At 34.3% G+C, this 25,184-nt stretch overlaps 2 protein-coding genes across 2 annotated transcripts; both read right to left on the bottom strand.

The window, feature by feature from the left end:
• Positions 1 to 3,324: 3,324 nt before the first annotated feature.
• On the bottom strand, positions 3,325 to 17,438 carry LOC129800999 (uncharacterized). The gene is made up of 6 exons (XM_055845750.1): positions 17,274 to 17,438; positions 15,795 to 15,972; positions 11,344 to 12,514; positions 7,425 to 7,518; positions 6,928 to 7,105; positions 3,325 to 4,510 (listed from the first exon to the last, which is right to left on the bottom strand). The coding sequence occupies exons 1-6, from the start codon at positions 17,323 to 17,325 to the stop codon at positions 3,325 to 3,327; spliced, it is 2,859 nt and encodes a 952-aa protein (XP_055701725.1). The 5' UTR covers positions 17,326 to 17,438.
• Positions 17,439 to 20,410: 2,972 nt separating this feature from the next.
• On the bottom strand, positions 20,411 to 24,902 carry LOC129801934 (facilitated trehalose transporter Tret1-like). Its single transcript, XM_055847422.1, has 3 exons — positions 24,762 to 24,902; positions 24,285 to 24,462; positions 20,411 to 21,692 (listed from the first exon to the last, which is right to left on the bottom strand). The coding sequence occupies exons 1-3, from the start codon at positions 24,811 to 24,813 to the stop codon at positions 20,513 to 20,515; spliced, it is 1,410 nt and encodes a 469-aa protein (XP_055703397.1). The 5' UTR covers positions 24,814 to 24,902; the 3' UTR covers positions 20,411 to 20,512.
• Between the last annotated feature and the right edge of the window lie 282 nt (positions 24,903 to 25,184).

Genomic DNA, 25,184 nt, shown 5'->3' with positions numbered 1-25,184 from the left:
ATTGTATAGATTGTCAGAAGAACAAGGCATCCAAATCAGTTAAAGCACCTCTTGAAATAACAACTACAGCATCGAATGCGTTTGATAAGTTGTATTTGGATATCGTTGGTCCGTTACCCGTTACAAATTCAGGTAATAAATTCATTTTAACTTGCCAATGCGACCTAACGAAATATCTAATTGCAATACCCGTACCAAATGCTGAGGCTAATACAATTGCTCAGGCATTCACCACACAAATTGTTTGTGTCTACGGTTGTCCTTTAATGGTCGTAACCGATCAAGGAACAAACTTCATGTCAGATATTTTCAAACTAACGTGCAAATTCCTTAAAATTGATAAAATTCGTTGTTCTGCATTTCACCCTGAAAGCAACGGCAGTTTAGAAAGAAGTCATGCGGTTTTGGGAAGTTACTTGAGAAATTTTGTTGACGCAGAGACAACGAACTGGGATACTTTACTCCCATACGCTACTTTTTCTTATAATAGTAGCAAACATGCTGCTACGAAATTTAGCCCATACGAACTAGTGTTCGGCAAGGTTCCCGAATTTCCAATGAAATCAAATCAAAAAATTGATCCAGTCTATAATTATGACAATTTTGCTTATGATATGAAGTACAAATTTCAAAAAATTCGACAAATTGCTAAAGAAAATTTAATATCAGCGAAAGAGCATGTAAAAGAAAAAGTAGATAAAACGTCGAAACCCGTTACTTATAAAATAGGTGATTTAGTGTTTGTCAAACAGCTGGCTCATCGTAAAGGTGAATCTTCTAAGTTAAGCCCAAAATGGGACGGTCCGTTTGAGGTAGTAGACTTACCGACACCAGTAAATATCAAAATTCAGCAAGGAAATCGTACTAAAATAATTCACAAAAATTTAACTAAACCATTTGTTCCTAAATAAAGACAATAATTATTGTCATTTCACATTTCTAGGTTTCCATTCTTTTTGAGGGTTTTATTACTCTCTCTGGCATCCAATCCAGTTTTGGCTTCACTATATGAAACATCCTCAATCAAGGAAAATGTTATTATTGAAGATTGCGGTTCATTACACATCCATACGTCAGATATTCACCTAATAACGAGATTTCCTATTTCAACGTTTGCAGAGCATACTAATGACTTGGGACACATGTTAGACGCTATGAACTCTATTTGTTTACAGATAACAAGATTTACGAATACCTCTTATTGTATATCAATAACGTCTCAGATGAATTTTATGTACAAAAATCTTTTATCCCAAAATCAGTTACTTAAACATTTAAAATTTCACCGATCGAAACGTGGTCTTTTCGATGGCATTGGAACAGCTTTCAAATGGTTAATCGGAACACTAGATGAGAACGATGCTCAGGATTTTAATTCAAAAATTTCTTTCTTGCAAAATAATACACAAAAAGTTATTGAAAAATTTAATGCTCAAACAATAATCATGAAAAATGCTCTTTCAACACTAGATTCTCACGATAAAGAAATTGCCTTACACCTTAATAATATAAAAAACCAAACTTTAAATCTGAAAAATGATGTTAACACTCTTAAAAATTTACTTAAACAAGAGTTAGTTAAAGAACAACAAGTAAAAATCCAAATGCATTTTAATGAACTATCTACTTCTGTAGTTATTACAACCTTTCTAATGAAAGATCAGATCGATCATATTGCGGATATCCTGTTATCCACAAGTGACAATCGAATTCACCCTTCAATTTTAAATCCTAATGATTTAGTCGAAGAATTACGCAATGCGCATTTACCACTTTCTGATGCCTCTACAACCATTTACGCGTTAGAAAATGATAATGCTTTTAAACTTCTGAAATTGATTACAATGCATGCTTATATTTTGGATAGTTTTGTGCTATTCAAATTCGACTTACCACTGGTTAGCCGAGACAATTTTGCTTTGCACAAAATATCATCTATTCCCGAAGTTTTAAATTCTACGTCATATTTAGAGATGATAGTAGATCATAAATTTATAGGTGTTAACGAATTTAAATACATTTTACTCACAATGCATGAATTACAGGCCTGTACGATTCTTGATAACTCAATGTACTTGTGTGAATACGAACACCCGATTTATAAATCCCCATCAAATCCGAGTTGCGAATATCAATTATATCTTGATGGAAATGCAATGCTTTGTAAAAGAGCGGTAATGAAACTCAATCATGAAATTTGGATCCCCTTATTTAAGAAAAATGTTTGGGTTTATGTATTACCAAATATAACAAATGTATTTTTGAACTGTAATAAGAGTAAAGAAAAAATTACCCTAAAAAATACTGGAATTTTAAGAGTTAACAAAACTATTGAGGGAAATTGTAAAATCATAACAGATCAAATTGTAATTCAAATTTTCAAAGAATATCCTATTGATTTCAATTTCACTATGTTTCACACAGATAATGTAGATATGACCAAAGACACCCCAAAATTATTCCATAATCAATCAGAAACTTTAAATTTTACAGAATATGATATCAAAGTACTAAAAGACTTGAATTTTAACAAAGATATTGAAAAAGAAGTAAATTCGTTAAATAAAATTGATTATATTGATTTCCACGATATTCACCATTATACAGTTATTTACTGTGTGCTTGTAATAGGAATAATTATAGTTTCCTTCATGTATTACAAGAAAAAACAGAAAGAAAAAGTTTCAAAATGTGCATTACAAAATGTATCAATCGCAACCCCTCAAAATATTCAAAACGACAGTGCACAGAATATGTTGAATGAACCTATATATGGATCTGTTTAATTAAGTCACTAAAATTTAAAAAAAAAAAAAAAAAAAAAAAAAAAAACAAGAACAAGCTATAACTTTTTTCTCTTTGCTTAATTAAATTAGTAAAAAAAAATAATAAATAATAATCATTAATAATAATAAATAAATAATCATTTTTCTGATCATTAGGAAATGATCTTTTTCACAAGGGGGAGGAATGTTGTAAAGCAAGTAAAATGCCACAATATTGATATGCACACTCTCTGCAGACGCTTATGAAGCGAAAAAATACACGCGCTGCAGAGAGTGTGCATAATCAGCAGATCTGTCCAACAAAAGAATGCCCTATGGCTAATGTATGATGAAGAAATAAACACATGAAAGCTCAACACTATATACTCTGTTAGATTCCTCATTCCTCCATCGTATATTGAAATACATTTGACAAAACTTTAGAAATCTCTAAGAAATTTAGTTTTGAGACTATTATGACGAATTCTTTATTTTTCTCACAACTTTTTTGTACAAATCACAGTATATCTCCATAAATAACTCAAACTGTATTAAGTATTTATGGGTCCTTTATCGTTGATTCATTCTCGGTCTCACTGACGCCTTTTTCCCCTCGCTTAAACGGAGATTTCATTTCTTCGAGAATCACATCAAGAGGACGACCCTTAGTTTCAGGAACTAGGAAATAGACAAAGACAAAAAAGCAAAAGCTAAACACAGCAAAGCCCCAGAATGACACATGCATCCCAATATTATCTGAAACCACTTGATAGAGCTTGAGGATACCAAATCCACAAGCTCCGGCAACTACAGTAAAAGCAGCAGTGGCCAATGCTTTGATATTTGTAGGAAAGAGTTCAGACATCAAGGCAAATGGAACAGTTGCTAATCCCACTGTATAAGTAATAATGAAGATCATGATGGTAGTAATTGGTAGCCAAGCATGTGCATCCATGTCTACTTCTATGTGGAGTAGGTAGAAGTAAACGCCCACGATGGTGTTGCAAATTGTCACGCCACATGTTGAGAGCAGAAGCAATGGTCTTCTGCCCCAACGATCGACAATTGAGGATGAGAAAGACGCTACTATGAGCTGCACAACAGCCATAATAATCGCAGATTCACTTCCTCCTAATCCACTCGCTACTTCCTCAAAGATTTGCTGAGAATAAGCTATTACAGCTTGACTTCCACAGAGTTGCTGACATGCTCCCATTGCTAAGCAGATGACGAGACTTAATCGATTACCGCGAGAAAACAAATCCTTAAGAGTTCCACGATTATTCTGAGCTTTTTTCACTGCTTCATTCATTTTGACAAGTTCTTCTGCCACATTATCGGTTTTCCTTAGCCACTTGAGGCTCTTGGCTGCGTCTTTTGGACGATTTCTCAAAAGCAGAAAGTAGGGAGTTTCTGGCATCCAGATGAATGTTAAAACAAAGAGAGCAGGCAAGATCATCAGCATCCAAGCTAACATACTCATTGATACATACGGTCCAATCGTATAAACGTAAAGGATACCAAATTTCGCCATGACAGTCAGCAAAGTTCCAATTGATCCTCTGATTTTATCTGAAGAGATTTCTCCCAAGTACATGGACATGCTTGCATAGCCCATTCCATAGGTAATACCGCAGAAAATTCGCGAAACATACAACATTTCCGGAGTTGTAGCCACTAAAATCAAAATCAAGCCAATGGTTACGGGTATTGCAGCTGAAAGTAGAGTGATCTTTCGTCCCAACCTGAAAAGGAAACGGAATTGTTGAAAAAAACTCTGGTAAATTGGTTTTAACTTAAAATCGAAAAGAAGCCTAGATATGTTTATGTAACTAAACTAAGATTACAGTTAGCGTTTCCTGCAGAGAGAACGAGGTCGGATTTCATCCAGGACCACAAAGATTGAGATTGTAAAGAATCTCAGCTAAAAGTATAAAATAGTGTAGTCCTAACTCCTGACTAATCTAAAAACAGAAACTGACGATACGAAGTCGTCATGACTAACAAAAATCTAACAGAAGAAGACTTACCAAAAACGACTGAAGAAAACACTTTAGGTGGTGAAAAATCCGAGATTTTTTGAATAGTAACTCAAAAAAAATGTGGAGACATATTGGAAGGGAAGGACTTTCTGTCCTAAAGAACGTAATATGAGATTCAATACAAACATCTTCAGGATGTTTGAAAAATCATTTGTTGAGTAATTGTAAGATACAAAGAATTTCATTCAGTAAACTAATTTCACAAGACGAAGTGTATAAAATTATCTCGATGCGATTCTTTACCGCTAACACTTGATTCACAACAGATATTCTCTGGTGCAGATCATAGATAAAACTTTAGCAGCTTTTAAGAATACTTTCAGCAAAGAGAAAGTCCATATAAATTTATAAATTATAAATCATTCCTATACGATGCAGATGATTTGGCTTTAGTTGTACAGGCTACAACATTCAAGAATGTTAGTATCTTCCTTGACTGTTGCCCATCAGAACTCGCCAAGTTTTACAAGGAAATGAGGATGGACCCAACCGCTATAAAATGAAAGTGTGTAGCTTTCATTTAAGCAATTAAACTTGGTTAAATGTAAAACGAGAAGCAGATTCTTTAAATAAAATACACATGAATTGTGTAAACAATACATGTCTGAAGTTATTTGTTTAAAACGTTAAATACCACCTGTATCATAACCAGAAAGAATATCAAAGACATTGTAACTCAAAAAGTCAAACAAAGCACATGACGAGTTCTGTGCCAACTAAAGGGCATTTGCGGAATATTTTATATTATGATTATGTTTTGAAAAAAAAGTCAAAATAAAGCACATTGTTTACTTCAAGAAAACAAAGGGGAAGATGTATAAACGAGAACCGAATGTAAAAATTGGCTTGTATGCTTTGGAAATAGAGATTTCAACACTGGGACCGAAAGACCAAAAACAATCGAACACGCCTATCTGTAAGCATTTACTAAATGAAGTTGGTAAGCAAACACAAGATTAACTTGCGGGGAAATTAATCAATAAAACGTTTCCACGCGTTTACTTGCCATTGAAAAAATAAATAAATAAAACGGAACAAAATGGATGCCGCATGAGTTCACTGAAAGGATAGAACGAAAAAAGCTACTCTCGAAATTTCGCTTTTCCCGTTTAAATGAAAACCTTCATCATCGAACTGATACTTTCGATGAGAAATGGGTATAACTTGAATATTCTAAACATAAAACATCGTAGCTTTCACCCGGTGGACGGTACGACCTTTATAAAAAGGGGTGGCAAAGCGTCCCACGCTTTACGAAATACTCAAACTCGTGACTTGGATGCTATATACCTCAAAAGTACTTTAGCAAAGTACTTTTGAGGAAGACCTGGAGCGTGTCGAAAGCTCTGAAGAAGATGTAGTTTTTGATCTTGGGTTAAAAACTTCACAAACAGTGTTGCCGCATCCGGACGGAGTTTCCATCTCCGATAACACATCTATCATCTACACGGCAATTTTTCTACAGTACTTTAGCATCTTTTACCATTCATCGGTTCACAACCAATTTGAACCGATTAATAAGTACTCAAAAGATCTCCCAGAATAGTTTTGGAGTAACACAGTTTAATTTATTATCGGTTCATAACCCATTGGAACCGGTTCAGAATTGTCAGAAATTCCAAGGCCTTTCCAAAAGATCCAAGCAGTATCCTATTCGGTTGAGAATTATGCTCTCCATAGTCTTTTTAACCTATCACCTTGAAAAACTTTTATTAGGAATAATTCGATGGTATTTTCGTATATGGACGAAATGTAGGCCTTGGCATTCTCTAAAATACATTCAAAAATAAGAAAAATCGTACAATGCCGGTCCGTTTGATCAACGGGGAATCATGAATTATTGCCTGCTGAAACTGAACGAAACTGTCAATGGACATAACTATCGGCAACAACTGATCTGTTTGGACCCTTTGGACTTACCACACTCGCATTCAAATACGGGAATATTCCGCATAAGATTTTTTTCCCTTGCAAAGAAGGATAAATATACTAGATTTTCCTCTAAATACCTTTCCTCTCTTAGAACTACGAGCTGAGTTTATGATAAATGTATAAATAGGCTTAAAATAGCTCTATATATAAAATAATTATTCAAAAGGGGTAGATTTACACGAAATTACCTGTCCACGATTGGAATTGTCACAACTGGTCCAGCAAATGATCCTATTATTAATAATGATGCTATCCATGAACTTTGATCGGGCGTTGTGGGAATTGGAGAGTCATCCGCGAGGAGTTTAGGAAGTGTGGGCGAAGTCCAACCATAAACAGCAGCTCCTGTGACCATAATAAGTGTGGCTGAAATAAAAAGATAGTAGCGTCCCCAAGGTTAACTTTAAATGGATTCCACTTGATAAAACTCGTAAAACTCCCACGGTTATCAATTCTTTTTCAAATTGTTGTCTATTTATCTCACTTAATTAGTCGTTTATTGAATGATTTGAAGAGCAATGAGTGATAAAAAGTGTTCACTGAAATTTTTATTGATCATAAATTGACTCAATTTCAAGCAGCATTTTCAGAATTTACTTTAAAAACATTAGTTAATAAATCAAAGTTTAGAATTGAAAACTCATGAAATAATTAAAAAAATTAAGGTGATTTTATTTGGACTCACCAGAAAAAGCTGCTGTGTACTGCCTGATATAAGCTCCTTTACCTCCGTCCATGTTCAAGTTTGATTGTCGAATATCCAGATATTGATGCTTCCACTTCCGAATATCTTAAACAACTGACTGATGAGTGCGAAATTCAGCAAAATTTTTATACAGTCTCTTATCACATCTTTTCCATCATAAAAAAGCATTGCAATATCTCTTAAGATTCTTAACAATTGAGATAAAATAAAACTCGGAGTATACACACGTCAATTGAAAGAAATATCAATGAGTGTAGAGTATAGACTATTGACTTAAACTTATTGCCGCGGTATATTTTTTTGTATACGATGCTACTTACACATTACATATTAATACGAATTTGTAGATATTTGTATTTTACAAGACTATAATTCAACTATTGATCCATTTTTAATTAGTTTATTAACATCGAAGTTGTACTAGATAAACTGTATGATTAGCTTACTTTTTTGCAATAAACAGATTTTTTTGTTAAATTATTGGAGATTTGAACCATCAAAGCTGAAAGTCTCGTTTAATCAGACTCACCATTTTAATATATTTAGTTGTGAATCTCTTTTTAAATGTACTCTTCCTGTGCTGCACGCCCCTCTTTATGGTAGGAGTACTGTGCTTCATGCAAATTTACTAACCCCTACACAGAAAAAAATTTTGTAAAAATGTTCGTAAATGTTTGTGAATTCCTATGGGGGAGTTACAAAATGCTCGTGAATCGTATAACCCACAAACAAGTTCGTAAAAGTGTACATTTTTCACAAACATTGTTCGTAACATGATCATTTGACCAACATTTTTTTGTATTTTTACAAACATTTGTTCGTAAATGTTCGTAAACACCCAAAAAAATGTTCGTAAAATTTTGTCATTTGCTCGTAAATGTTCGTAAAATGTTCGACAGGAAAACAAGCATTTACGAACAAATGACAAAATTTTACGAACATTTTTTGTGTGTTTACGAACATTTACGAACAAATGTTTGTAAAAGTACAAAAAATGCTCGTCAAGTGATTATGTTACGATCAATGTTTGTGAAAAGAGTACAAACTTTTACGAACTTCTTTGTGGGTTATACTATCCACGAGCATTTCGTAACTCCCCCATAGGAATTCACAAATATTTACGAATATTTTTACAAAATATTTTTTTTTCTGTGTAAACTTCATGCGAGCAAGTCATACTTGCAACTGATATGTATAAGACAAAGATCAAAGAGGGTCCAAAGTACCATCCATTGGAAAAGACCTACAATAAGATGGCAAAGTCTATTAGGACTACGCAGTAACGGTCCTCGGAAAAGGATCACCAACGTATACATAGTTATAAACGAAAGCTTGAATAAATCAGCAGTTCAGTTCAGTTCACCCTCACCAAACCATCGAGTTATTTCCACTCGGATGCCACAGCAACAAAGTTAGTCGGCTGAATATGATTGTTTCCACGAACCTAGTTCGAATTTTTAGTATAATAATTCGATGCTTGAATGAATGACAGGAAATACTGCAGCCAATAGCTTAGATTTAAACGGGCCAGCGAAGGTTTTCCTATGTTCTACCGAGCATAACTTTTTCTGAAGGTTTATACAATCTTGTCCTTTTCGGGATTTTTAAGGCTTTATCCAGAGATGTTTTTCAAATATTCGTGTCATAGTTGTTTGCGGTCTATTCGTCTCACATCAATTTTCTGCAGATATGGCACGGATTTTCTTCAATTTGTTTCTTCACTTTAAGGACGATGACTAGCGATGAAGCAAATTTTCTTAGGCCTCCACCAAAGCACTTTAAAATGCTACTAGTATCCCTGTACCAAATCATCTTTCAAAGAACAAAAAGTATAATTACATTCAGGTTTTAAAGAGCTCTAACGACACTAATTTTATGTGCGTCTCAGGGTGGATTTCATTAGTCTTTTAGTCAAACATGCGCGCCCCATTTGAGAATTTAGATCGCTCATATCTCGCTTATCATGCTTGCATAATTTTCCGTAATTCATAACCTTTTGGTATTTTAGCTAAGATTCTTTACAATCTAAGCTTTCATGGTTCGAGGTGAAATCCGACCTTTACGTATACGTTCTAATTCTGAGTCTCATTGATCACGAATACCATATCGTCGGTTCCGAAGAAGACTATTGTAAGCCTACTTACAGTAGTATAAAAAGATGATATTGGGTGCAGAAACCTTAGATCTACATCCCCACAAAATTTTATATTGATCAAGATTGTGCAGCTATCATTACAATTTTTCAAAGTCGACAGTCGGTATTATTGAAAATGAATAATCATGTCACCGCAGATTTTCGTGGTCGTCCGGCCAGCCGGCCTATTCTACATAATGGAATCGCTTCTGGCGAGAAAATGAAAAGACATATCGACAAGTAGTTTTCGGCAAAGATTAGGGTGGACAACGCCAGATGGTGATATCAGGTCTATCCCCCCTTCGCTATATTGGACCACCCCCAAATTTTGTTTTCTCAATAATTCAGCCCCTACAGCATGGATCGGTCTCAAATATTTGTATATTGTAGCTGGGCCTATTAGTTTTCAATGTAAAAAAAAAAACTTAAGCTTCCCCGACCCCTGACTGAAGCTAATGGGTCAAAAATTTAATTTTAAAATGGTTATATCTCCAGTTATATCTCTATCATGGTTATATCTGGTTAAAGCGCATGTTCCTTTGTTACAACTCTTCTGAACATCCCAACTTCATCTGATTTAATCAAAGGTCCCAATAAAATCAAACAATCGATTTTCAAAAATTCGATGTCGAATATATTTCGAAAACTAGGCGATACTAGACGATTTTTCCGATTATAGGTCGCGTCTCTCTCCAATCTACCCCATTGTACCCCGGCTATTTCTTTTTTCCGGCCATTATCTTTTTTCCGGCCATTTCGGGAAAATTGACCGGACTCTAATGTTCATTGACTTGTTCATTGACCAATTTTAATCAATTTTGTTTTTACGTTTTTACTATTCAGACTATTTAGAATAGAAGAAGACCAGTGATAAGCTCAGATGAGCTTATGGTAGTTGAGATTTTTAGCAAATTCGAATGCGTGGAAATTCGATTGTGAGTTGAATTTTGGGAGTAATCCAATTTTATCCATTTCGACCATCGAAAATAGCTTTCTCGACAAGATTTTTTACAGTAACTATACATTCTATTTAAAAATTTGATTTAATTTTTTTCCTGTACCCCTAGTATTTTACCAATTGGTATACTTAATTTTTGTTTCCTTGTTCTTAGTTTTTCCTCAAGTAGATAGAATTATGATATTTTCATGCCACTGGAATTTAATCCTTTGTTTGACTATTTTTATAATATTTGCACACTTTTTTTACTTTGAGTTGCAATCTACAATTGGTAAAATTATTTGTGAAGGTAAATTAATGTACTTGCGCTTCCAATTTACTCACCTTTTTATTAATTATCTCACTTTTTAATTGCATTTTTATAATATTTATTGCCTTCCAATGATAAATCTGTAAGGCTAAGCCTTAAAAATATTTCAAGAGAAGTGTAACACGGGTTTCAGACTGGAAGTTAAGTTCAGTTCCCGAACGTCAAAACTAGAAATACTAAGGAACTTTGAAAAAATACTATTTTAGTTTCTTCTTTAAAGATCTAGAGAATATTTTGAACCACAACATGAAGCAGCCAAATTGTTAAACTTTATGCCTGAAGCCCGGTTAACTTATTTTAAATCCTCAAATACACACTTAAAATAGTTGAAAACGTAATTAAAAATTCTCACAAAATTGAAAAACTTTAAAAGAAAAGAAAATTTTTCAGATTAGGAATATTTTGCTGTTCTTTATTATTTATTTTTGGAATTTGTTCAAGAAAAATCACAGCTTTTCTCCATAAAGATGGAACGGTTTTAAAAAATTCACTGAACCTTGACTGGAACATCTGCCTTTTCTATATCCTTCTTTCCACGCTTAAAAGGAGTTTTCATGTCCTCAAGAATCACATCGAGAGGACGGCCTTTAGTTTCAGGAACTAGAAAATAGACAAAGACAACAAAGAAAAGGCTAAATCCTGCAAATCCCCAAAATGAAACATGCATCCCAATATTATCTGAAACCACTTGGTAGAGCTTAAGAACGATAAAGGCGCAGACTCCTGCAGCAAGAGTAAAGGATGCCGTAGCTAGAGCTTTGATGTTTGTTGGAAAGATTTCGGACATTAGGGCAAATGGAACAGTTGCCAAACCGATTGTATATGTAATAATGAAGATCATGATGGTAGTAATTGGTAGCCAAGCATGTGCATCCATGTCCACGTCTATGTGGAGCAGGTAGAAGTAAACGCCCACGATGGTATTGCAAATTGTCACTCCGCATGTTGAGAGCAGAAGCAATGGTCTTCTGCCCCAACGATCGACAATTGAGGATGAGAAAGACGCTACTATGAGCTGCACAACAGCCATAATAATCGCAGATTCACTTCCCCCTAATCCACTCGCTACTTCCTCAAAGATTTGCTCTGAATAAGCAATTAGGGCCTGACTTCCACAGAGCTGTTGACATGCTCCCATTCCCATAGTAATGACAAGGCCCAGTCTATTATTCCGATGAAGCAATTCCCTTATAGTTCCACGATTGTCTTGAGCTTTTTTCACCGCTTCATTCATTTTCCCAAGCTCTTCGGTAACATCATCAGTTTTCCTCAGCCACTTGAGGCTCTTAGCTGCGTCTTTTGGACGATTTCTCAGAAGAAGGAAGTATGGAGTTTCTGGCATCCAGATGAATGTTAAAACAAAGAGAGCAGGCAAGATCATCATCAACCAAGCCAACATGCTTATTGATACGTATGGTCCAATTGCGTAGACATAAAGTATACCAATTTTTACCATGACAGTCAGCAAAGTTCCGATTGATCCTCTAATTTTATCCGAAGAGATCTCTCCCAAGTACATGGTCATGGTTGCATAGCTCATTCCGTAAGTCATTCCGCAGAAAATTCGCGAAACATACAAAATTTCCGGAGTTGTAGCCACTAAAATCAAAACCAAGCCAATGGTTACGGGTATTGCAGCTGAAAGTAGAGTGATCTTTCGTCCTAGCCTGAAAAAGAGAAGAGTTTTTAAAATACAACTTCTAAATACATATCACATATCGGTTCAGTAAGATCAGGAAAATTAATTAAATCAGAAAGATAGAACTTGAAATCGATACTCTGAACTTTTTGATACTTGGTACGCAACTTAGACTTGGCGTTAGTCTGACTAATTTGAAATGTTTGGGAAAATTATTGTTCTTCGCGAGATATTTTATTTGTGTAATCAAAAATGATCGATTAAACGCGGAATATGTCGTTTTGAAGTTCTTAGACTTTGATTGCTCATATCTTGGATCAGAGTCGTGTTTGTTATTGCAAGAAACTTTTTCAAGATAAAATCTTACTCAGAAATTTCAACCAACCGTCTCCCGCAGAGTTTTATTTATAGTTCTAATTTTGCAAATTTGAAGTTTTGCACAAAAATACCATAGTTTTTGTCTGTGTTATCCATACTAAAACAGGAGATCTAACGATTAGAGATAGGGACTTGTAGTCTTCGACAGACTCTCCTATAAAGTCTGATTTTTATTTTTTCCACCTATTATACTTATTATCTATTATCTCCAACCTCTTTAGAATCGAAAATCTGTCATGTATCTAGCTTCTGCAATCAATGAAACAGCTTGACAGAAGCGTGGTGACGACGACCAAGCCTAGTCGTTCGGTTAATCAAACAGTCTCCAAATCCATGTTCATTTTTTTCTCACGTTTGACCACATAGAAAAAAATTTTGTAAAAATGTTCGTAAATGTTTGTGTATTCCTATGGGGAAGTTACGAAATGCCCGTGAATCATATAATCGACAAACATGTTCGTAAAAGTTTGTACCTTTTCACAAACACGGTTCGTAACATAATGACTTGACGAGCATTTTTTGTACTTTTACAAACATTTGTTCGGAAATGTTCGTAAACACACAAAAAATGTTCGTAAAATTTTGTCATTTGTTCGTAAATGTTTGTTTTCCTGTTGAACATTTTATGAACATTTACGAACAAATGACAAAATTTTACGAACACTTTTTGTGTGTTTAGGAACATTTACGAACAAATGTTTGTAACAGTACAAAAAATGTTGGTCAAATGATCATGTTACAAACAATGTTTGTGAATAAAGTACAAACTTTTACGAACTTGTTTGTGGGTTATAAAATTCACGACCATTTCGTAACTCCCCCATAGGAATTCACGAACATTTACGAACATTTTTACAAAATATTTTTTTCTGTGCATGACAATTCCGTGATGACCGAAACCACAAGATCGCAAGTACAAACTTTCGAGATGATGTATCTTCGAGTGATTAACAGTATCACTCGTCGAGATCGAGTGAAGAACCTAGCCCTTTAATCGAGTTTTCGATCAAGGAAATGGACTCAGGAATGGACACATATACATTCTTCTCCATTATGCTCTTACTCTGTTATCACACTTGCACATTAAAATTTTAATACGATTCACATTAATTGTCGCTGGTGAGAGTCCAAATGTGTAATTTGTGCGTTTGAATCATTTTATATTCGAAATTTGATCTATTTGTTGATAAAAAGGTAGACTTGGCCCGCAAAATTTGATATAAATTGATTTATAGCATTAATGCGAAAAATTAATGCGATTTTAATGTGGAAAATATTTATGCTATAAGTAAATTTAAACTTATTTTTGCAGGCCAAGTCCACTTCTTTATCAATAAATAGAAAAACCCCAAAAATTAAGTGACTCAAAGACACAAATAACATATTTGGACGCTCACAAGCGACAATTAATGTGAATCACATTAAAATTTTAATGTGCAAGTGTGATAACGCCGTTATACAGAGTTTCAGAGGCAGATTTCCTCCTTCTAGATTATTTTCGGCAAGTAAATTGAGTATCAGGGACAGTAAAACCCCGAAAATCCGAAATGTCGTCTTGAGAAATTAAAATGAGAAGAGAGACAGAGGTCAATTTTTTACTGTCCCTGATTTCCTCCTTCCTCAGGTACGGAAAATTCGGGAAAAAAAGTTATAATTTTTCATAACCATAACTTGCACTACAGACATCTCCAATAACTCCTCCATTTGCCTTCCCACCAAGACCGAATATTTACGAACAAATAGTTCCTTTTCCTGTTAGTTGTGCCATTATCATTATGCTTTATTTCAGAGGTGTACAAGAACCGTTTGAAACCGAACAAACGTCAAATGAAACTTGTTCGTCAATGGTGAAAACGCTACCTGAACAAACTTATTTTGACGTTTATTCGGTTTCAACGGTTCTTGGACACCTCTGCTTTAGTTGATTGACGATCTATAAACAATCGTGCCGATATGTTGATTTTTGTTATGATCGTGCCTATCTGCCGATCTCTGTAAAAATCGTACAGACTTGCCACTTGCCGATCTCGGGTGATTAAAGGACCATGTGATTTGTCCATTGAGACCTTTATGAGAACCCTGATGTACCCCTATCACAATGCGCAATGTTTAAAAGGTCTTCACTCTTCACCCAATCAAACACGCGGAAATTTCTTTTTATCTTCAATGGTGCGTTTTGGCAAAAAAGTGAACCGTCTAAACAATATGGGCTGGTACGAGAACGAATTTTGATGTGAAAGTGGTACATTCAGTCGAAACAAATATTCACTGTTACTGATCCAGAACACACACCGAGATGGGCTGCTGTGATATAGTAGCGGCACTGATTGCCCACAGAGCTGTGATATAGAGCGGCTACCCGTATCCGGGGATAAGATAGAATATATGTGGGGAAGCATAAGGGGCCCAACTGTGGCCTAGATGCATCAGTAATCCGAAATGAAGAACTGACCCCTGGCAAAATCTTATTTTATCTTCTTTTTATCTTAAATTAAAGAACACAAAAATTATATTGCCACTGTCAGACAGATTTTCTCCGAAAACACCAGTATAATCTCTATGACGATAATTTTCTATAAAACTTTTGTAAATACTTTGTAAGTTTGTCGATCTCTGCAGAAATCGTGACGATGTGTCGATTTTTGTAAAAACCATGCCGATTTGTCGATCTTTTGGAAATATAGTGCCGATATGTCAATTTTTCATACAAAATCGGCATCGATTTGTCGATTTTTGGCTCACGGTTCACTACGCGACTACTCGTTGACGAATCGCTACTCGAAGTTTAAAGGAGCAGGTATCAAGACCAAGAGAATTCAAGCATTCCGCAAAATAACACTCAGATTGTCATTGCTTATTATTCACAATAAAACGCTAATTAAAATAATTTCGCCTGTTACTTTAGGACAAAATTTCATGAATTAATTTACCTGTCCACCATTAAAATGGTAGCAACTGGTCCTGCTGCTCCGCCTATTATTAACATTGATGTTATCCATGAGCTTTGATCGGGCGTTGTGGGAATGGGAGAGTCATCTGCAAGGATTTTAGGAAGTGTTGGTGAAGTCCAGCCATACACAGCAGCTGCTATGACCATTAGCAGTGTAGCTGAAGGAAAAAACAGATATTTTTTTCTTAAGGTTAAGTTCTTCAACAAAATTTGTGTCCCTCAGCTATCAATTCCTCGTTTATATCTTTTTACTTTATCGATCGTTAAGTTTAAAAATCATTTACTTTATTGAATAGGAATTAGGAGAAATGAGTGATAGAGTTCGATGGAACGGTTTCAGACATTAGTGACCTTCATTAAAATTTTGGAAATAAAAAATAAATAAATAATAGAAATAAATAAATTTCCAAGTAACCATGTTAGCTAGCTTAAAGATACTTCATAAGTGTTTGACAAGTAATTCTTAAAAATAATTTTCAGCTGTCTACAACAGCCCTACACCTGTCTAAATATTGTTTACTGGAATTTCTGAAAAATTGCAAGCAACTTTCGTGGTATCATGATCTGATAACAAAATTTTAAACCTAATCAATTCATTATAATTTTGTGATAACGAAATTTTGTGATAAGAATTTAAATTTTTATCTTGAATTAGTTAGCACACATGAGTTTTCCTTTTATTTCAGGCTGTAAAACCTTTTTTAGCTAGGCTAGATTTTTTTCAAATTGAAATATTTGGAATCCTGAAAATCCCTTTTCAAAAACTATTTTTTTTTTAATCCCACCTAATTCTATTCTTGCTTGTTCTATTTTAATTAGATATTCCCGTGATTTAAGTAAACTAATTCACTTATATATTTTTTAACTTATGTAACAATTTCTGAACAAATAATTCTGAAAAGTTATGTGAATTGAGAGTGAGAGCAGAATCACATTGACAATAAAGTGCTCGTCGTAGCCTAACCGTATTTCGTTAATTTACGCATTTTTTTGCAATTCTTACGCAAATTTTCCATTACCGTATTACCTTATCTCATACTCGGTGGCACTAATAAGTGAAAATAATATAAGAAAATTGAAGAAATAAAACGAAAATTCAATAAACTGTGAGCAAAAAAAAACTAGGATTTTTTTGCTACAGTTTTTCGAACAGTTTTTTTGCTCACCGTTTATCGCATTTTCGCTTTATTTATTCAATTTTCTTATGGTATTTTCACATAGTGCCACCGAGTATGAGATAAGGTAATACGGCAATCGAGAATTTGCGTAAGAATTGCAATGAAAATGCATAAATTAACGAAATACATTAAGCATTTTACTGTCAATGTGATTCTGCCCTAAATTGTCACAATTTATACTAAAATTTTTTTCGATGATTCGTAGTCTTAGTTAGAAGTCAAGAAAATCACTATGAAATAACTCAATATTCTTTGTGGGAGGAATGTGTATTTGAACTTACCAGAAAGAGCTGCTGTGTACTGCCTGATGTAAGCTCCTTTACCTCCGTCCATGTTAGAGCCTGACTGCCAAATATCCAGGTACTGATGCTTCCACTTCCCAGTATCTCAAGACATTGACTGGTGAGTACAAAATTCAGCAATATTTTTATACAATCTCTTCTTGTTTTCCCTCATAAATAAATCATTTATATCTTGTGAGATTGGCAATAACTGAGATAAACTAACAAGTCTAGGATTTAACACATGCCAATTGAAAGAAAACCACTGATAAGCCTATATCAGTTTATATAGGGGAGATTCTTAATGTGATCCAACTTGGAATTCCTGGCCATTTCGATTTTAAGTTAAGAAGTATGTTTTCGTATATAAACTGTAAGAATTTTAAATCGAATTTGTAAAATAAAATATAGCAGATTGTACGGTATGAGACGGTATTTTGGTAAAAATGATCAATAAATTTAGTCAGTTATATAAATATAATGGGATTGTACTTTGCAATTGCGTAAAAAGGTATTGAAATCATTGAAATATTGTTGACAAAGAAAAAATGAAGAATTTCGGTTTGACTTACAGGAGTTTCTGACCAACTCCAGTTTTTTAACAAACAAACGATTTTTGAATCGTTTTTTATTGACTGATTTTTTTTTGCAATCGGAATTTTCTCAAACATTGCTCTTGTGAACTCAAAATATTTTAAAAAGTTTTATTTTATATTAAATCGAAATTTATGTTTATTAAAAGTAGATCGAGAAACTTGAAAGTAATAATAATTTATTTTACGAGTCGTTAATACTAGAGAGAAGAAATCAATATTTATATCAAATGGAGATCCTTTTACATGAAGTAACAGTGGTCTTCTAATTAAATGGATCACATAATTTGGGACTTATTGCAAAATAAAAAAAACACATTCAATAAAAATAATATGTTTGGGCTTTACTCAGATAAGCAAAAGATGCCGTGAGGGCCGTGAGTAATTTTATTAGTAATGAATCATGTTCGATACAAAAAAATATGTCTGAAATATCAAGTGTAATGTTTCCAATGTTTCATATTTTTAAATAAATTAATCACAATGAAACCTTATGAAAGATGAATCATAAAACATTAAGATCAAATGGTAATAGTAACAATAATAATATGCCTCACCGTATGCGGAAATTTGGAACATGCATTATTATTGTATCGCACACATGGATAAGGTTTTCAAGTCCATTCTCCGTGGAAACAAGTAAAACTAAGCTAATTTGATACAATTCGCACACCTTTAATACTAGAATTCTTGGTGACCTGAAAAAGATTCGAATTCTAACCCAGAAAGATTGTGTTACTTCTTGCCAATGCCTGAATTGGGATAAAAACTGTTTTGACAAAAATCCTACAAGTTAATATCTTTTTTTTGTTTTAGAGTTATTAAGCCTTAAAGCGGGAGTGAGCAAGAACCGTTAGAAACTGAATAAACGTCAAAATAAGTTTGTCCAGTAGGGGAATTCTGTGTAAAGATATGATAATGTCAACTATATGATAATGTCAACCCAAGTTGGTTAGAAGATTTCTCCAGCTTCCTCCATAAATCCCAGATCTTCTGGGATTTTCTTGTATATTATGTCAAAAACACTTCAGATTGGAAACAAAAGCCAAATAGAATTAATAACTTGAATTCTCACAGACTTTCAGGATCATTCTTCGTATCATACCGTAGGAGAGTTTACCGTCGCGAGTAAAAGGACTGGATGGCCACAACCACAAGCCTTCATTCCCTCTGTAGGATTCCGATCGAATCATAAAATTATACTTATATGAAGTGCTTTGGGCATAACGAACAAGAAAATCCCAGAAGATCTGGGATTTCCTAAAGGAAGCTCCATGAATCCTCTGACCACAGAATGTATCTGAAGTGTTTTGGGCATAATATTCAAGAAAATCCCAGAAGTTCTGAGATTTTCTGGAGGAAGCAGGTGATTAGTGCTGACCAAGATGGGTTCTTGAGGAGATTGAACAAAATATATAACCAAATTCCAAGAATCTGGGATTTCTGTAGGAAGCAGGAGAGATGTGTCTTGACTTGGATTTTGATCTTGGATGTGTTTTCATTCATGAACAAGGAAAATCCAGCAGTTCTGTGATGTTCTGAAGGACGAAAATTCCTGACCATTAACCCATTCCTTACCATTGTATTATACATCATACGCAAATTGAGTGATTTTTGATGATTTATTTCTGGGCAATTTTTATCTGAATTGCTGTCGGGAATGGATTTTTAGTAACGTTAGTTATTCAGTTACTTGACCAAAATAGTCCGACAGAGATGAAAATACATTTTGTTACTTTTTTCTTGCTTCGCGGAAGGTCATGCAAAATTTTTGCTCAAAATAGCGGACGGAAAATACGACATCCCGTGGAATTTGTTAAAATTGGCCTCTTTCCTCTTTCCTGATTTGAATTCTAGTTGCCAATTGGTGTTCTTGGATAGTTACTTTATCTAAAGCAATAGAGTTTGTAATGAATTAATGTACAGAATTTAAATTCAGTGACCGTTAAGACGTGTGTTTGACAGAGGCTCCCCGCGCCCCCACACGAGATAAAAAAATTTTCTTCATCTACTTAATCTGTAGGAAACTAATCCCAAAATATGAACGTTTTTGATTACCCATACATTCGTAATTAAATAGTTGGAAAAATACTTTAGGAAAGTTTTAATCCGATCGGTGAATGTGCACTTTTAGATGAGATTACGAAGAATAAAATGATAATAATTATTTTACTCCATTGGAATTTACTTCCCTTATCTATTTATCTTTACAATATTTGCTGATCTTTTTTAAATGAACTTTGGTTGCAACGTGCAATTGTTTGGCAACATTGATAGCCGTCCTTATTACTTTAATTATTTTATTCGTTTGCATTATAGCCTTAGATGTTGAGCACTGTCTAAACTACAACGGTTATGATGTTTTATTTGTTTATATCGTCTTTAATTCTTATATTGAAAAGTTAATCTTAAATGTATTTCAATTGAATCCTAACCTTGATCCTAACTCGTTTACAATCTGCAAAAACGTTTATTTCATTAAAGTAAAATCTAAAATATGGGAAAAATATGAAATGTTCGAAACCAGAGTAAGAAAAAAGAAAATTTCTTATATTAGGAATATTTTGCTTTGTTTTTTTTTATTATTTACTTCCGGGACTTTATTTCAAGAAAAATCACAGCTTAAGATGTAACAGATTAAAAAATTCATTGCACTTTAACTGGTGCTTCAGTCTTTTCTGCGTCCTTTCTTCCTCGTTTGAAGGGAGATTTCATATCCTCAAGAATAACTTCAAAGGGACGACCTTTAGTTTCAGGAACTAGGAAATAGACAAAGATGGCAAAGAAAAGGCTAAACGCTGCAAATCCCCAAAATGAAACATGCATCCCAATATTATCTGAAACCACTTGGTAGAGCTTGAGGACACCAAAAGCAAAACCTCCTGCTACTAGAGTAAAGGATGCTGTGGCTAGAGCTTTGATATTTGTAGGAAAAAGCTCTGAGAGAAGAGCGAAAGGAACCGTTGCTAAGCCCACTGTGTAAGTAATAATGAAGATCATGATGGTAGTAATTGGTAGCCAAGCATGTGCATCCATGTCTACTTCTATGTGGAGCAGGTAGAAGTAAAGGCCAACGATGGCGTTGCAAATTGTTACTCCGCATGTTGAGAGCAGAAGCAATGGTCTTCTGCCCCAACGATCGACAATTGAGGATGAGAATGACGCTACTACAAGTTGAACAACACCCATAATGATCGCTGATTCACTTCCACTCAAACCGCTAACTATTTCTTCGAAAATTTGTTCGGAATAGGCAATAAGGGCCTGACTCCCGCAGAGTTGTTGACATGCTCCCATTGCTAAGCAAATGATGAGACTCAGTCTATTACCATGGGAAAACAATTCCTTAAAAGTTCCACGATTATCCTGGGCTTTTTTCACCGCTTCATTCATTTTCTCAAGCTCTTCGGTAACATCATCGGTTTTCCTCAGCCACCTGAGGCTCTTCTCGGCATCTTTAGAACGATCTTTGAGAAGTAGGAAGTAGGGTGTTTCTGGCATCCAGATAAATGTGAGAATGAAGAGGGCTGGCCAAATCAAGAGCATCCAAGCTAGCATACTTATTGATATATAGGGTCCAATAGCATAGGTATATAGAACACCAAATTTTGCCATAACAGTCAGCAAAGTTCCAATTGATCCTCTGATCTTATTTGAAGAGATCTCTCCTAAATACATGGACATTGCAGAATAAGCCATTCCAGAAGTCATTCCAGTGAAAATCCTCGAAACGTACAATATTTGATAACTATTAGCTACCAATACCAAGATCATTCCAGTGATCGCAGGAATTGCGGCAGAAAGTAGGGTGATCTTTCGTCCCAATCTACAAAGAAATGAAAGCTTCGTAAATTTTTCCGGGTTGCAAGGGGTGATTCATGCGGAAGATCTAGTTTCTCGCAATACCCGAGAAACCCAAAAATTGTTTACCATAACTTGAACTTGAGGAAAAATGTCTCAAAATTGGAGAAAATCAAGACGTTTTTCCAAGGGGTGATTCATATGGAAAAACCCTTGCCAATTGCCCGAAAAACACTTTGGAAGACCCGAGGCACCTAAAAATTATTTCGCGAAATTTGTGAAAGCAAGAAATTGTTTCGCGGAAACCGAGAATGTTAAAAATTGTTTTGCGAAACCCAAGGTAAACCCGAAAAACCAGAAACCATTATAACTGAAAATTTTCGGAGGGAAGCTCCGTCCGAACACGGCAACACAATTTGTAAAGTTTTCAACCTAATAAGATCATAAAACTCACTCTTCTTTCGGCGTCTTCCTCAATGGTCGAGTGATATCAAAGATCACTGGGTTTCGTTAGGTGGGGCAGGGGCCCATCAAGCCTAATAAAAAGTGAAGATATTTTTCACTTTTCCTTGTAAAAATTTTGCAGATATTGCACCGCGACTTACACAAATTTGCTCATAGTTCTTGTATTATTTCGGCGAACATTATGAAATATGTATTTTTATATAGCTTTCAATACACGATTTCGAAATATATCAGACTGATAAGTCAATTCTCTTTAGGAAAAAAATTGCCAATACTCTTCAGTGTCTATGCAAAAACGTATGGAAAAATGAAATGTTGAGAGGCCCCTGGGTGGGGGATCTTACAAAATTGGTGGGAGAGTTTCAGGATGCTTACAAAAAAAAAATCTCGGAAAAACAGCACCAGACACTCTTCAGCCATAAGGAAATAACTGAAGTGTTTTCCCCAAAACTACAGATGTCCCTCCAAAATGGTTAAACTTTGACCTTCGAAAAATCTTTATCTAAAAGTAAACATAGGTGTTTAGGGACGATATATTCACTTTGACTACCTTTAAAACGTATTCGAAAATGAAAAAAATCTAGGAGCCGTTTTCGAAATTAATCAAAAAACATGGTTTTGGAGGGTTAGGAAGGGGTGGGAGGAAAAAAAAGACTGTCCTAGATAATGTTGACTTATGGGGAGGGGGGTCATCGAAGACCAGAAGTCGATATCTCTTATTGTTTAGCTTTTAGCCGTGGCACAAGTTAACCCATTCGTACCCATTGATTAATATATTAATCAAAAAATAGACGACTTTTGATCATTTATTTCTGCGCAATTGATGTCGGAATTTCTGTCGGGAATGGATTTTTCGTTACTTTGGTCTTTCAATTATAGTCATTCGAGGAGAGATGGAACACCTTTTTTGTATTCAATATTGCGGATACGTATTGAATGCGAGACAAAGACGAATCGCACTGGTTTATCATTTGAAGACTCTAAAATTTAAGATAGCAATATTAGAAATGCCTAGATGAAAATAGTCACTTCGAAAAATAAGATTTAAAAAAGTTGCATTTTGAGGCACTCAAAAAAGTGAGGGTGAGATGGAACACCCCTAATTTTAGCAAAATATTTATAGTTTATTTTATTAATTTAGAATAGGAGGGAAGTAATTTTAGACATGAACACTATTTCATTGAATTTATTGGAGTTATTTTATTTTTTCAGTATAAATGATTTATTTTGTGGAATATGTGGCTCATATACTTTGATGCCAATTTCGCTGAGTGACTAACGGATGGAGCATTTTAATTCAGAAATGGTATATTTGTCTTAAATTCTTTATAATTTTTAAGTCTTAGATCCCAAAAAATAAATATAACACGAAATGGTAGGCACATGAACAAAGAATATATTTTTATTGAATTTAAAATGTTACTGGTGTTACTATTAGAAAAAAATCAGAAAAATTCAAAAAATTGCGAATTTTACGTTTTTTTCATATAGGTTTTAGGAAATGTTATCCTCGTGCAATCATTATAAATTTTGAGCCAATCACATAACATTAGATACTCTTTCATTTGGTAAAAGTTTTAAATGATTGCATTTGGTTTTATACCAAAACTAAAAAACCATTTAAGAAAAAATATACCACATTTTTGTAGGGAAAATGTATGAGAATGCTCCGACTTGCCTCCATCCTCTTTCCTGATATTAATTCTGATTGCTAATTCGGTTACTCTATCTAAATTGAAAGAGTTTGTAATTAATTAATGTACAGAATTCAAATTCAGTGACCGTTGAGACACGTGTTTGACAAGGATTCTCCGCGCCCCCATGATAGATATTTTTTTCTTTTCAAAAAAATCATCTATTAATCTGTATGAAACTATTTCTAAAATATGAACAATCTATTTCAAATATTTCTGGTGCATTGACTGAATGGGTTAAAAAAAAGTTATTATTGCACTCTCTTTGAGTTTTAAGTTTTAATAGTAAAAATGCAAAATAATTTTCACTAAAAAGTCTTCAGGATATAATGTAACGTTAAGGAAACTAATGAAAAGGTCCACGAAACTTTAGAAACGAGAAAACACAAAAAATTACGAATGATTCACCCCTTGGGAATTTTGTTTTTTAAAGCGCATTAACCATTAGGTTTTTTCACCTATCCACAAGTAGAATTGATAGAGGTGGTCCTGCAAATGAACCTATCACATAAAATGACACAATCCATGAGCTCTGATCGGGCGTTGTTGGAATTGGAGAATCATCTGCGAGAAGTTTAGGAAGTGTGGGTGAAGACCAGCTAAAAGTAGATGCTACTGTGACCATTAGCAGCGTACCTGGAAAGAAAAATAGACGAAAGCTATCTTCAAGGTTATACAATATTTTCCCTTTTGAAGAAGACCCGTAAAACTCCCACGGTTATCAATTCCACTTCAGATTATTTTCATTTTTTTTTCTTATCAAATCCAATTGACCCCTTGTACAGAGATTAGAAGAGGTGCAATGTTAGGTATTTTTATTGAGCTGGTATTATGTGAATTTCAATTACATCCATTTATAGCTAATTAAGATTTATAGAGAGCACTTAAAATCACGTTTAGAATAATTCCTTATCAAGTAATGAGCTTAAACTCACCAGAAAATGCTGCTGTATACTGTCTTATGTACGCCCCTTTGCCACCGTCCATCTTCGTACCTGTTATCTGTTTTTTTTTTTTTTTGAAGCACTAATGCTTTTTCGTGTGAATATCACAAGATACTCTGATCGACTGGTCTCAATAGAGAATACAGCAAGATATTTTATACAACATAATAGGTTATTGAGATTAAAATGTCGTAAAAGACGCAATCTAATAAGAAAATTAACAAAAAAAAGTTCTAGAGGACAGAAGTAAACAAAAGCAAGATCCTCCTTATGCCTTGTTTAGACACACTTACGACTTAAGCCAAGAAACGGCTTAACCCTTAAGGACGATTGGATCATCGGTGTCCCATAAAGAAATTTTTTTCCTGACTACCTAATGTTATTATTTCCTTATGTTTGTACGTAATTGCAAAA

Source organism: Phlebotomus papatasi, chromosome 2, assembly GCF_024763615.1.
Source record: "Phlebotomus papatasi isolate M1 chromosome 2, Ppap_2.1, whole genome shotgun sequence".
Taxonomy (NCBI): Eukaryota; Metazoa; Arthropoda; class Insecta; order Diptera; family Psychodidae; genus Phlebotomus; species Phlebotomus papatasi.
The sequence above is the reverse complement of the archived record's forward strand: the minus strand, read 5'-3'. Positions and strand labels throughout refer to the sequence as shown.

Excerpts from the sequence above, each read along its gene's own strand:
- LOC129800999 (XM_055845750.1), bottom strand. The coding sequence starts at position 17,325 with ATGGACGGAGGTAAAGGAGCTTACATCAGGCAGTACACAGCAGCTCTT. Across the intron at positions 15,973-17,273 it reads GTACACAGCAGCTCTTTCTG|CTACACTGCTAATGGTCATA; the intron begins GTAAGTTCAAAT and ends TTTTTCCTTCAG. Across the intron at positions 4,511-6,927 it reads ACAATTCCAATCGTGGACAG|GTTGGGACGAAAGATCACTC; the intron begins GTAATTTCGTGT and ends TTTCCTTTTCAG.
- LOC129801934 (XM_055847422.1), bottom strand. The coding sequence starts at position 24,813 with ATGGACGGTGGCAAAGGGGCGTACATAAGACAGTATACAGCAGCATTT. Across the intron at positions 24,463-24,761 it reads GTATACAGCAGCATTTTCTG|GTACGCTGCTAATGGTCACA; the intron begins GTGAGTTTAAGC and ends TTTTCTTTCCAG. Across the intron at positions 21,693-24,284 it reads TCAATTCTACTTGTGGATAG|ATTGGGACGAAAGATCACCC; the intron begins GTGAAAAAACCT and ends ATTTCTTTGTAG.